The sequence below is a fragment of the Miniopterus schreibersii genome (assembly GCF_964146895.1).
Source record: "Miniopterus schreibersii genome assembly, chromosome: 8".
Classification (NCBI taxonomy): domain Eukaryota; kingdom Metazoa; phylum Chordata; class Mammalia; order Chiroptera; family Miniopteridae; genus Miniopterus; species Miniopterus schreibersii.
In genome coordinates this window covers 4,639,084-4,652,726 of record NC_138109.1, presented here as the reverse complement: position 1 = coordinate 4,652,726, position 13,643 = coordinate 4,639,084, and the positions used below count along the sequence as shown (strand labels likewise).

At 55.3% G+C, this 13,643-nt stretch overlaps 1 protein-coding gene across 5 annotated transcripts; it reads left to right on the top strand.

Moving 5' to 3' along the window:
- Nucleotides 1–2,937: 2,937 nt before the first annotated feature.
- AGTRAP (angiotensin II receptor associated protein) lies at nucleotides 2,938–13,039 on the top strand. Of its 5 annotated transcripts, none has more exons than XM_081143898.1 (6): nucleotides 2,983–3,102; nucleotides 7,455–7,707; nucleotides 7,949–7,983; nucleotides 8,441–8,546; nucleotides 9,427–9,622; nucleotides 11,378–13,039. In XM_081143898.1, exons 3-6 carry the CDS (start codon nucleotides 7,949–7,951, stop codon nucleotides 11,491–11,493), a joined length of 453 nt encoding a protein of 150 aa, XP_081000024.1. In that variant the 5' UTR covers nucleotides 2,983–3,102; nucleotides 7,455–7,707; the 3' UTR covers nucleotides 11,494–13,039. The 5 variants fall into 5 exon arrangements, with proteins under 5 accessions (XP_081000025.1, XP_081000022.1, XP_081000024.1 ...); XM_081143900.1 differs by having other exon boundaries at nucleotides 2,990–3,102; nucleotides 9,427–9,601; XM_081143899.1 differs by lacking the exon at nucleotides 7,455–7,707 and having other exon boundaries at nucleotides 2,938–3,053.
- Nucleotides 13,040–13,643: the final 604 nt, after the last annotated feature.

The window sequence follows — 13,643 nt, the reverse complement described above, 5'->3', positions numbered from 1 at the left end:
ATGTAGACACCCACCATATGATCCAGCCGCTCCTCTCCTAAATATTTACCCAAGTAGTTGTTCCATAACCAGTCCCTGAACGAGCTAATGAATGAATGAACGAGTCTATTCTGCATGTTGGTTTCTTGGTTGAAGGTTAAAACATAAAACTTGGCTGAGACAGACGGGATTGATGAGGGACATGAAAAACCTAACTTCACTTTTCAGTTCCAAGTGTACTCAAAAAGTATGACCCCCCACAAAGCCTTGTGGAACGTGCTTTGTGGGGGGTCCACTCGTCCTTCCATAGCAGGAACTCTGAGAATAGTTTCGCTTTCCTTTGTTCCTCTGGGCTCCCTTCCCACCCCAGCCAGCTGGATCTCTCCCCTCCCCCAGGCTCAGGCCCCAGCTGACTGGGATGAATGCAGTGTCACTGGGTGAGCTGCAGGGACAGTCCACAGACCCAGCCTTGTGCTCCATCCGGCTCCAGCCTGTCTTCCCCTCCTTGCCTCCATCCTTTGCATCTCAGCCTGGGCAGTATTTCCCTTGCATGTGGGCGGCTGAGCAGAGCGGCTGAATGTCAGGGTCCTGGAGCCAGACCTCCTTGGAGCCCAGCCAGTTTCCTACAACTAGCGATGTGCCTGGGGCAAGCCCCTTACCGTCCCTTAACCTCAATCACCTACTGTAACTCTGGATAAGAACAGTACCTACAGCAGGGGGTTGTTGTGGGTGTTTACTCTGAGGGCTTTTCACACTGTCTGACACAAAATAAGTACTTAATAAATGTCAGCTTTAATCCTAGGAATTGTTTTGCATTTTCTCCTTACAAGGCGATCAGTCTTGTTACAGACCTACAGGCTTGGGTTAAACGCCTCTAGGATCTGGGGTGCATGGGGAGTATTTCTTAGAAGGAAACTGATAAATAATCATCTAATAACAATGCTATAATGCCCACCATTTATTGAGGAATTACTCTTTTCTAGGTACTTAGCCCACAGTGATAATTAACTAATCATTAATGATAAAAAATATAGCTAATCCTGAGTTAGCCTGCCAGGCGCTGTTGTACATGTTTTTCATGTATTAACAAATCCTAACAACCCTGTGGGGAAGATACTGTTTTATCTTCATTTTACAGATGAGAAAACTGAAGTACAGAGAGGCAAAGCAACTGGCCCAAGTTCAAATAGTAAGTGGACAAGGCCAGGGACTCACACCCTTGTGGCTCCAGTCTGGAGCTGTTCCCTGTGCTCTAAATCCCAAAAAACCAAGCTAGACGTGGCCATTTGGCTGGTCTCTACAGCGCGCCAGCTCTGAGTTAGGTGGCAGGCGCTGCGCCGCGGTGCCCCGGGGCAGGAGCGCTGTATCCCCACACGCGGCATTAGATTAGGCCGGTGGGCCCCGCAAACGTCCCCACGCCCATCCAGAAAAACCCCCTCTTCGTGTCTGGAGACAGTACGTGTCTCGATATGATCTCAGGCCCCGTGTAGGCAGCTTCCCAGGTTCCCACGTGGATTCTCCCCTCCTGGAAACAAGAAGAACTTCTCAGATGGACCCTGGGGAACCTTCCCCCCAGGTGACTCTAAATGAAAGCCTTCTCTGGTCATGGGCGAAGGAGGTAGTGGGAATTGATGTTCCTGTTCTGGGGAGGTCAGCAGTCTTTGAGAGGCCAGGTGAGACAGCCTTTTCTTTCCTCAGTTTATTCCATTCGCAGTCAAGGGGCAAACAGGATGTTGCCAGAGCCTGTCTTCTCCGCTCTTCTTCCTTCTGGAGACAGATGTGTCCTATAGGTTTTCCGCTGGCCTTCCAGCCAGATTTCTCTAAAGCTTTTTTAGTATCTTGACTCAAGAGGGTGCCAACCATTGGCCTGTTGTGTATTGATAGTAACAATACCTTATATGCACTGTTCATTTGCTAAGTGCCAGACACGTGACCCTGACAACAACTCTGTCCTTGACCAAACTTTAGTTAGGCTCCTCTGAGCCCTCTCCTCGATGAGGCCTCAACCTGGCCTCTGTGTCCACCCTGTTCTTGCTGAGCCTGCAAAGCCCAGTTTAAGCAAGAATCCTGACCTTGCCCTGGCTGGTGTGGCTTCGTTGGTTAGGCATCCTCCTGTGCACCAAGAGGTTGCTGGTTTGATTCCCTTCAGGGCACATGCCCTACTGCAGGCTTGATCCCCAGTAGGGGGTGTTCAGGGGGCAGCTAATTGATGTTTCTCTCCCTCTAAAAATCAGTAAAAATATTTAGGGGGGGGAGGAATCCTGACCTTGATATCTGATCACCTTCAGTATCTGTATCTGATCAAGTCTGTGCTCTCACCCCTGGAGCTTTTGAGGCCTAAGCCCCTTGGCCTGCATTTGCAGGAATCCTGCTAGGTCAGTTAGCATGATCCCGCCTACGCTTGACATCTGTCTCCTCTTGGTATTTTCCACCCACTGACCCCTCACTCCGCTGCTTGGCTGCAAAACCCCACTTGTCCTTGCCGCGTTCCTAATTAAGCTTGGTGTCTCCCCTCCCTTGCCATATCCCTATTACAATCGTCTCGAATAAAGGCTTCCTTGCCATGTTAACAAGTGTCAAAATAATCTTTCTTTAACAAGGTGAGTTCGCTCATTTATCCTGACAAGGATGCCAGGAGGTAGGTAGGTCCTGTAACTGTCTCCACTTCCAGGGAGCAGCGAGGGCGCCCTAAGAAATGGGACGCCAGCTGTTGGCACACCTGCAGCTCGCACCTGGACGTGCCCCCGCGCCCTCCCGGCTGCAGGTGGTGCTCTCCGCCCGCCTGCTGGCATAGTCACAGGCCCTACAGGGCGCCCTTTGGACAGAAACCCCGGCGTCCCCCGGAGGCGCGGGGACGGTCCGAGCCGGGAGCGTCGGCGGGAGGCGGGAGCCCCGAGGACGCGCCGGCGGCCCGACGCCGTCTCCTAGCAACCGCGCCGCGCCCACGTGACGGGCTCACGTGGCCGGGAGTTGAGCCGGGGTTGGCGCCCGGGGCTGCGGGCTGCGCGCTGGGCGGGACGGGCGAGGTTCCCGTCGGAGTTCGCAGGCCGGGACCCTCCGCGGCCGGGGCGCAGGTGCCGTCAGCCCGGGGGCGGGATGGAGCTGCCGGCCGTGAACCTGAAGGTGGCGCCGGGCGGGTCTCCCGGGTGCGGGGCGCGGGGCGCGGGGCGCGGGGCGCGGGGCGCCGGGCGGGTCTCCCGGGGGCGGGGGGCGTTTGCTCTTTTAAAGCGGGAGTTGAGCGGCGCGAGGGCCGGGAGTTTGGGAAAGGACGGGAGGGAGGAGAGTGTGCGGAGCGCAGGCGAGGAGGCGGGCAGACGGGTCTCGGCGGGAGCGGGGATCAGCAAGGGGCCCCCCGGGGCCGGCCCGATGGAACTGGGGGCGGGCGGGAGGGAAGGGCCGCCCCTTCCCGGAGCGCCCGGCCCCGGGGGCCGCTTTGGTCTGCGCGCCCCGAATTCCCCTGGGGAGCTGGGAGGGCGCGGGGCCGGCCTCGCCCGGAGCCCCAAGGCGGGGTGGGGCGGGGCACCCCACCTCCACGGGGGGGAGGGGAGGCCACACCTTTTACCTGGCCTCCCAGCAGCGCCTGGTAGCCCCGTTTGTTTGCAAAATCATGCCAAGAGAATTAGATTTCCCAGGCAAGTAGTTTTTCCAAAATAGGGAAACCCAGCGCCCTTATTTCTAAGAAACACGAACTCCAAGGAGAAGTTGCTTGAAAGCAGAAAACCCCAACTCTGCGCCCTTAAGAAAACACTGCCGGGCTTCCTGGGGTGTCTTCATTTCCTCGGCTGTTCTTTCTCTCCCCGCCCCCGCCCGCTGTGCTGCTTGGTCTCGTTTGCGACACAGGGGCCGAGCCTGTAGCTTTGGTCAGGAGGCTGTGGACCTTGGACCAAAACTGCCATTTGGGGTCTCTGTGCGGCCCCCTTGGAGACTGGAGTCAGGCGTATGCACAAGTGACAAAGCGCTTAGCAGCCAGGGGGTGTCTGGTACTAAAGGAACCCCAGTGATAAATGACTAGAAAACAACGCAGGAGGTCTGTGCAGTGATGGGCTTCCTAGTCACCGTGGCCTGGGCAAACCCCCCTGAAGCTGCCGGTCAGCAGCTGCCTGGGGAGGTGGCTGGAGCAGGGGGGTGGACTTGGGGTCCTGTGTTAGCTGGGAAGAAATTTACATGCGGGCAGCTGAGGTTCGTGGGTATCCATACTCAGTCTCTTTCAGACAGTGTGGGGTTAACGCCACCCGCCTTTTCTCTGACTAGAGATTTGCCTAAAATAATGCTGAGAGAAAAGCAAGTGATGGGCAGAGGTGCAGGAATTGAAAGGGGCATCTGTGATGTGCCAGGTTATTTAATCGCAGCAACCTTCCGAGAAAGCTGATACCATCGGCTCTTTACGGATGAACACACTTCGGCTGAGATCCAGTAAATAACTTGCCGAGGTCCCACAGGGATTAGGTGGCAGAGTCAGGATCTGAGCCCACGGGGTCAGACTTCAAAGCCGTCCTTTCCTGCCCACCAGTTAGTTAGGGGCTGACTTCTGCCTTGACAGTCTGTGTCTGTCAGGAGGAAGGACTTGGTCTGCTTGTGGCTTTTTTTGAGCAACTTTATGGGCCTGACAGCCCAGCACCGCCCCACGTGTGGGCTGTGCTGGCTTTTGGTGAAACTGCTGGTCCTTCCCTTGACTTGTGAAATAATATCCAGTCTCTAAGGGTCTTAGCTGCTACTAGTCAGAGACAAGTAAGTGTTGGGAGGCCCCGAGGGACTAGGGTTGTCAGGTAACACACAGGCCATCCAGCTGAATTTGAATTCCAGATCAACAATGCATAATTTTTTAGCATAAGTATATTCCATGCAATATTTGGGACATACTAACAAAATAGTCATGCTCTGAAATTAAAAATTCACTGGGTGTTTTGTGTTTTTGTTGTTAAATCTGGCTGCCTTGTGGAGGGCAGCTGTTGATTCCTGGTTCACCGGCACTTAGCTGGGATATTCGGAGATCAGGGCCCAGAGGGAGCTGGGAAATGTGCCCCTGTGTCCCTGCACTCCCTCATTGGCTGAATGCCTGCTTGTGCCCAGCCAGAGTTGGTAGTGTGCCAAATAAGAAGAAACAACTGCCCCAGGCCCTTTGCACAAAAGGCAGTCCCTAAGTCCTGAGCTGGAGGAATGACATTGTGACAAGCTTAGAAAGGACTAGGCTTGGGTCCGTGAGGCCTTGTCGAAAGGCCCTTGGGAAGGGGTGGGGGGTAGAGTAGCATTAGGATTAAGAACTAAGGAGGACAGCTGGTCATCAAGGGCTGACTACCTGAGCCAGGCTCAGATCCATATATTTGGCTCCAGTGCTCATACAGTTAACCACTGCCTGGTTCTGTCTCCCCTTTAGGGCAGCCCTGACTGGTGTCCCTTAGCTTCAACCACCCTCGGGGATCTCACTACCTCACTTAACAGGTCATGTTTGCATGGGACTGGTAGGAATGTATTCCATAGATTGATCTGTATGTTGATCTGAGCTTTGTCCACCACCTATCTGAAAAGTTCTCCACTCCTGCCCCAATCCCCATGGGCTCTAGTGGCAGACAGAGGGTCTAAGTCTAGGTCCACATGACCCCTTGGTTTCCCCTTAGCCTTCCCCTCTCCAGGTTAAACCTCACTTCCATCTGCCCGCCCCCTGCTCTTCTAGATCCTGACAGTGTCATGCAGGCCTTGGGGCCAACCTGCATTCAAGGCCAGGCTTTGCTACTTATTAGCTGTGTGACCTTGGGCAGGCTTCTTAACCTCTCTGAGTATCAGTTTCCTCACTGTAAAAAGAGGACAGAAATAAACTCTGTCTTCCAGGGTGATAAGAGGAGGGTCCAGTGGTCCAGGAGGTGGTGTAGCATTATGTTTTTATTGGCATGAGAACTCGAACTTATAAACCGATTCTGAGATTTGCATCTGGGCTCTCTTGTTTATGAGTGTTATGTTTTGGGCCAGGTTACTTAATTTCTCACAGCCTCAGTTTCTTCATAAGTAAAACGGGATTGATACTCTCCCATATATTTGCAAGGGTGACAGGGGTTAAGTGTTCGGGGCAGTGTAGACACATGGCAGGCAGACCCTCCTCAGCAGCAGGGGCTGCGCTTGTTAATGCTGTGCCTGTCCGGCACAGGCACTTAGGCTTGTTCAGTGGATACATCGAGAACTGTGCAGATGCCTGTCTCTGGAAAAGAGCTGGGCAGCCTCCTAGGCCGAGCACTACATGAAGAGTCTTTCTTTCCTCTTGCCCAGCCTGCAGAGGTCTGGCTCTCCAGGCACATTCTCGGATCCCGGTCCCTCCCTCCCCGTTAGCTGGGCCCTACCTGAGAATCCCAGGTGCCCCCTTGGTGACCAGAAACCTCCCCGGAGCCAGCAGACAGTCCTGGGCTGAGATGAGTCACTGTTCCGGTGCTGTGGGGAAGGGCAGGGCCGGTTTGGCCAGGTTTCTTGTTGGAGCTTTCCTGAGCATAGGCCTGGTTGCGTGTGCCCTCCCATTACAAAGATGGGGAAACTGAGGAAGAGGGAGCTTAGTCTTCAGTGGGTTTCTTTTCCCAGGGGCTTAAGAGAAGTGATCAGATAGTGCTAAATTTCTTGAATATTTATAAAACAAAAGTGATGTCACATGGAGGGGACTGTGTGTCTTTTGAGGACCTGCAACATTTCCAGGTTATGCTCTTTCCTTCCCCAAAGAGATGGCGCAGTTTTAAACCTTAGCCAGGTCCCTCCATCTTGCAGGCCTCTCCGCCTCTAGGAAAAGTCTTTGTCTCACAGGTAATACAGAGTGACTTCCCCACACGCTTCCCCGAGAATCAGCTGCCCTCCCTGCCTCTCAGCCTTTCCTCCAACCATAGTAAAGCCGGGCTCTGCAGGGCCATTTGTTGAAGACCTACTGTGTGCACAGGCTAGATGTGAGAGCCAGAGCACTGGGAAATGAAGACCGGTTCTGCCACAGAAGCCAAGAGTGGGAAGGGTCAGGTGTTGATTTTCAGGGGGAAGGTGGTGTGAGCTGCCTCCCCTGACATCACTTTTGTTTTATAAATATTCAAGAAATTTAGCACTATCTGATCACTTCTCTTAAGCCCCTGGGAAAAGAAATCCACTGCCTCCCCTGTGCCTGCTCCTCTCAGTCTGAAAGCCAGATACCAGGGCCACCGTGGCTGGCCCCACTGTGTGGCCGTTGGCAGATCCCTCTCCTTTGTGGGCAGGGGTTGGCTCTTAAGATAAAGATCAGCCCTGCCCAGCCCACCCCAGCTTCCTGCCCCACCCCCACTGTCCTCTAATCTTCTCCAGTCGCCTTGGCTTCCCAGTTCCCTCTCAATGACCAGTAGTGGAGACCAGTTCCAGTCAAGGGGGCTGTTACTTTAAGGGCATAATTGGCAATAAAAAGGGCAGAATATTATAGAAATCTAGAAAAAAGCCGGAGGGTTTTTCCCCCTTAACAAAAATCATACTGAGTTGCTTCTTTGCAGAAGAGCCTCCTGTGGCTTCCCTCAGCGCCCTCAGGAGGAAATCCACGCTCCTTACCGAGGCCCTCAAGGCCCCTGCCACCCAGCTGCGCCCCGCTCCTGCCCTGCACAGCACCCCAGCTCCTGTGTCCCAAGAAATCACCCTCTTAGAGCTCCCTGCTCCCCCGCTGGCCATTTCCCATCAAGGCCTCCTCCATTCTAGAGCAGACTTCTGGTTCCCCAAAGGAGCCTCCAGCCTTCGGGAGCAGGAAGCAGTGTGGGTGTCAGCTGCCCCAAGGGGATAGGGAGGGTGATGTGGCAGTGTCCCCTGGCCTGGCCTCCTCCCCCACTGCCAGTCCATTCACCCTTGCTGATGTTGCTTTTCAGCAAATGTGTGTAGCCTCTTAGGTGCTAGGCAGGGGCCTCCTGTGTTTTCTGGCTCCAAAAGCTTCCCCACCCCCTGCCCCATAGTGGTCATATTCACAGACACCCCCCCTTTCCCCCGCTTTGTGCCACAGATGATCATCCTGGTGCACTGGCTGCTGACGACCTGGTAAGTGACGAGGTAAAGGGGAGCTATGTCACCTGAGGCTCCCACAGGGCTCCTTAGGCCATGAGAAAGAGTCTATTTTATTTCAAGTGGGACAGAAAGCTATTGGAGGACTTTTAGGAGAGGAGTGATATCACCAGATTAACATTACTGGTGGCTATATAGAGAACAACCTGGAGGGGGCAGGAGTGGAAGGAAGGAGACCAATGGGGAGGCTGGCTGGTAAATCCTGGCAGGAGAGGATGGGGGTTCAGACCTGAAGGGATTCATTTGGGAAGCAGAGCCAGTGGGATTTGCTGACATTCCTGGCTCACAGCCGGGCAACAAGTGGCCTGGCAGACTGTGGCTTCTTCTCAGGGGGTCCCTGAGATCCTGGAGCTCGAGGGAGGTGACCTGTGGGAGGGGTGGGTACCTGTGGGGCAGTCACCTGCTCACCTGACTCAGGTGCATCTTCTCGCAGGGGCTGCCTCACGTTCGGGGGCCCCTATGCCTGGGCCAACTTCACCATCCTGGCCTTGGGCGTGTGGGCCGTCGCTCAGCGGGATTCCATTGACGCCATAAGCATGGTGAGCTGGGGAGCAGCGAGGGGCCCTGGCTTCAGGGTGACCCGTGGCCCCTGCTCTGTCTTCTTCTCGCCTGTCCCAATCTTCTGTCTGTTCCTCGTGCCTGTTTTCCGTTTTCTGAAGCCTTGCAGATAAGCCTGCCCAGGCGGTGTTCGCTGGCCTGGCCTGCTCCTCTGCTCGCCTGGCCCAGAGAGCCTGGAGTCTGCTCACTGTCTTTCCACAGAAAGGCCTAGGGCGGGGTCCCATCAGTGCCCCAGATTGGCCACTCCTCGAGCGCAGTGGAGCATGTACTCAATAACCCCCAACCCCCAGGACCCTCTTTTAGGAGGGAGGGATTTGGCTGGGATACCCTCAAAGAGGGAACTCCACTACTGTGTGAGGTCAGAGTGGATACAGTCCAGCCAAGCTCTCCTATGGGGCGGGGAAGGGGAGGGTGTCCCAACACCCACTAAGCCCTGGAGGGTGGTGGCTGGGGCCTCTCAGGATGACCGAGAAGGGATTTCCTTGGTGATGGAGACAGAGGGGGGGAACTCGGAGGTACCTTCCATCTCGGAGCTTCTAGAACCAAGTCTTGTGCCTTGTCATGGCCTCAAGGCCGACAGGAGGTGAGTGGAAGCTCTGGTGGATCTGGCAGGCTGGGTCTGCACCTCAGGGCCTCCAAGCCCCTGCTCCAGCCCTGCAGTCCCGTCGGGCATCTCACCCACAGGGCCCTGCCTACCTGCTGGATCTGTTTTCCAGCAAACCCTAGGGACACAGCAGGGCTCGAATGCAGTTTCTGGTCTGGTATATGCAGTGGGGAGTGATGGGGCGCGACAGGGAGGCAGTGTGCTCATGAACTCCGATGACGTGTCACACCTGGGCCCTGTGCTGGCCTGTCTCGCAGTTTCTGGGTGGCTTGGCGGCCACCATCCTCCTGGACATCATCCACATCAGCATCTTCTACCCGCGGGTCAGCCTCACGGACACGGCGCGCTTCGGTGCCGGCATGGCCATCCTCAGCCTGCTCCTCAAGCCGGCCTCCTGCTGCCTGGTCTACCACATGTACCGGGAGCGCGGGGGTGAGCTCGTGCTGCACGCCGGTGAGCCCCCCAGCCAGCTGCCCACCCTTTCCCCAGCCAGCTGACCGCACGGCCGTCTCCCCACATCTCCGCCTCCACCTTGCCTCACCCACAGCCCTCCCCAGGTCCTGGTGAGCGTGCACCAGGAAGCAGGGCTAGAAGGTGTGCCTGCTCCTGGCCCCTGCTGCAGGAGCTCTGTGGGCCCCCAGCTGGCCCACCCTGGTGTGACTTTTCCCCGACATCAGGCTGTAAGCAGAGTTGGGGGCAGCAACAGCCCCCCTCTGAGCTCAAGCACTGCCTGCAGCTGGGGGTGTGATCCAGTCCCACAGGCAGCTCTGGGCAGTCTGCACCCTGAGGCTGGAAGGCACCTGCAGGGCCACCCTCTCTCAGTTCCCACCAACCCATCCATAGGACAGCCCCCCGTTGCCTCCTGGGGTCTGGCTGGCCAAGGGGGAGATGGTGTCGGCATGAGCCAGGGATCCTCAGCCACAGATAGCGCTGAGCTGTAGGTGCTGACCCTGCAGCCGGCCCTCTCGCCTTAACCCAGCCCTCGCCGCCCTGCGAGCTGTACCCCTTCTCGTGGTGGCTGAGACATTTTCCTGCTCTCTCCCACCCATCTTCTCATCCCCCCTCCCTCCTCTCTCTCTCTCAGAAAGAAGTGGGGAGAGAGGTAGGTATAGTTTCCTACCTTTCACTCCTGCGAAGAGGCCCGGGTGACCTGTGACCCCCGCCTGGGGGAGCAGTGGGGCCAAGGGCAGGAGTGGCCTAGGGGCACCCACCTTGATCTACCTCAGCACTGCCTGGCCTGCCCTGGGGTGAGGGGGAACCAGTAACATTCTTCCCACTGGACAGATGGGGAAACTGAGGCCCAGGGCCCTTGGGATTTGTTCAGGATCATAGGACAAATGAGCGGAGTAGGGATGGGAGTTCAGAGTGGGCACTGAGAGCCCTGCCGCCTGCCCTGCACCCCAGCCCCAGCTCTCTGGGCTCTGCAGCTGCCAGGCTCCGGGCCCTTTGGACAGAGCAGTAATGCTCAGCCGGGGTGCCGCAAGGGTGTTTAAAACATGCAGTACTTAACTATTTAGTCAGGAGCACTGACCTGTTTTCCCTTAGATTGTCAACTTTAAAAATGACAACAGCCAACACAGCTGTTCCATGTGAGTGAATCAAAATTATACCTTAAAAAAAAAAATTATACCTTTTTTTGGTCAGATCAGCAAAAAATATATATTTTTTGGTGTGTCACAGAATTTTAGTAATTAGTTTATGTGCCACAAGATGAACAAGGCTGAAAAGCGCTGGGATAGAGTAACACAGTGTCCGCCCTGCCTGGGCCAGCAGCCGAAGGGGAACGTGGGCCCAGGGCCAGATGCCCTCAGGCCAGGTTCCTGTGCGCACTGCTTCGGGAAGCACTGAGGCGTGGTGGCCAGGGACCCTGGCTGTGGGGCCACACTGCTTATCTTTGAATCCTAGTCCTCAGCTTTGAGCTGTGTAATCTCAGGCAAGTCCGTTCATTTCTTTGACCCTCAGTTTCCTCATCTATAAAGTAGGGACAATAGAAATACCTGCTCCGTAGGGTTATGGGAGGATCCCATGAACAATACCTGTTGTGAAAGGCATGTTGCCTGGGGCTATGGCCGCTGTCACTGTCCGGGTGCCAGGATGCCAGCTCTGGCCTGCCTGGTGGGGGTGGAGTGGGCCTCAGTTTGGACTCAGCGGAATGTCCTGAGCCTTCACCCTTCATTTTTCCTTTCTCTTCATGTCCCCACCCACTAGGTTTTCTTGGACCATCACAGGAGCGCAGTGCCTACCAGACGATTGACTCACCAGAGGTCCCTGCAGGCCTTTATGCCAGCCAGGAGGGCAAGGGTTATACCCCCCAAGGGTACTGAAACCAGCCCCACTGCCCTGGCCCGGCTCAAGGGCCGGAATGACAGACTGTAGGGGAGGGTCTGCAGGGCCTTCCTTGTGCCCTGGACACTGTTCTTGGGCTGCACCTGACCCCCTTTCTTGGACCTAATGTGGGATGTGTCCCCCTGTTCCCCATCTCAGGTGTTGCCTGAGTGCACCTGTGCATACACCTGTCCCAAGCTCCGGAGGCCCTCCCTCCCTACCAGGTACCCCGCTGGTCCCAGGCTGGGAACCGTGGTCACTTTATTCACCTCTACCTTAGCTGCTCCGTGCAGGCCTCAGGCCAGGCTACTCCTGAACCTGGCAGAGTCCAGCCTCTAAGGGCCAGTGATGCCCCTGCCCTGGGCCTCTCGCAGTTGTCAAGCCCTCCCGCAGAAGGGCACAGGGTAATGTCCTGGTACTTCTCACTACCTGATCACTTGGTCCTGGGAACCCCGGGGCTGGAGGCAGGAGGTGTCGGCTACACTTGAGACCCACCATACTCCTCAGCTGCCCTTCTCAGAGGCATAGCATTAAAGTTTGGGGAATTGTGTAGCTGGGTGTGTGCTGAGCCATGTTTAATATCCCAGCTGGGGTGGGCCTTCCCTTCCTGGGAAGATTTCTTCTGCAAAACCCCAGGGCTCCTGGGCTGAGCTGCCTGCTCTGCTGTTGCATGAGGCAGGGGCTCATGACCAGCTGGGCCTGTGTTCGGTGTGGCACATGGATGTCTGTTTCTCTGAATCAGATGACTCAGGTAATGACTTTAGCCTTGCTCTGCCATGGGCTGGCTGTGTGCCCTTGGGCCACTTAGCCTCCCTGACCTCAGTGTCTCTGGGCGAAGACCAATGTTTGCCAGAGGGTGACAATGCAAATGAAACATGAAGTGCCCAGGCTACCCAAGATGACAGCTACGTTGTTGGGGTTGCTCCTCGAGCCTGTGATGATACTGGGTCAGGAGGTGACAGGTGACTTCTTCCTAGCTGACTCCAGGTCTTGGCCTTAGAGCTAACCAGAACTGATACCTGTCCAGAAGCTCAGAGGGTCCCTTGGCCAGGGCCCCCACCCCACTGACTGGGATGGACATTGACCATGGGGCCCCAGGTGTCTGGCCCGTCCTGGCCTGTCCCCAGTATGAAGAGGTCAAGGCCTAGTGCACAGCCCCTGCCATTCTGTGTCTGCATCCGTCAAGGAGGCCAAGCACCTGGCAGTGCTGGTGCTCTAGGGGTGAACTCGGTGCCTATTCTGGGAGCAGACACTCAGAGTCCTCTGTTGGGAGGCCAGAGCCCTGGAAGAAGGGAACACGGCCTCAGAAGGGACTCACGCTCTGGGGCCAAGGGATGCCAAGTGCCGCAGCTGCGACAAAAAGGAAATGGCCTCACCGTCAGAAAGGGACAAACGAGCTGTGGTACCTTCACTCTACTGAATCCTGTGCGGCAGTTAAGTGAATCAACCAGACCTTTTTCTCTTGACATTGGTCCCCCCAAATGTGAAAAAACAGACTGCAGAATGGCAGTCTACGATAGGACAACCTTACTGTGAATTTTTAAACCTTACAGCAATACCTATGTTATTCTTGAGTGTAGATGCGGTAAAATGTAAAAGTGAGAACGAGAAGGACACATGTCAAGTTTATGATTGTGGTGGCCTTGGGTGGGGGAGGGGTGTGTTTCCCTAGGTGGTCCTTATTTCACAGCTGGGAACACATCCAGAAAAAGACTTAAAAAAGATCTTTTTTAAAAGACTTCTTTAAACAGACCTTTTAAAAAAAGAAAGGTTAATGTCAGAAGGTCCAACATCAATATAGTCAGTTCCTGCCAGGGACCATGGGAGAAGAGCAACACTGAAAAGAAAGATGGTAAAGAATTTTCCGAGATAGAACACCAAAGCTCAGATTCTGGAAGCCAAATAATCACCAAACAGAATGAAGAAGAAACCCCCGCTTACAGTCCTCATCATGGGACTTGGTTCACTCACTGCTGTACTTTCAGTCCCTGGAACAGTGCCCGCACCCCTCAAGTGCTTTATAGCAGGGGGAGAATGAATGGATGAAGGAAAACTGCAGAACACCAGCCACAAACATTAAGATCCCCAAAGCAGCCAGGTAGAAAAGATACCATCCTAAAAGGAATGAGTTACACCAGCAACTAATGAC

Coding starts and splice junctions, on each gene's coding strand:
- AGTRAP (XM_081143896.1), top strand. CDS start 3,076: ATGGAGCTGCCGGCCGTGAACCTGAAG. Junction 8,547..9,426: donor CCATTGACGCCATAAGCATG/GTGAGCTGGGGA, acceptor CCTGTCTCGCAG/TTTCTGGGTGGCTTGGCGGC. Junction 9,623..11,377: donor TGAGCTCGTGCTGCACGCCG/GTGAGCCCCCCA, acceptor CCCACCCACTAG/GTTTTCTTGGACCATCACAG.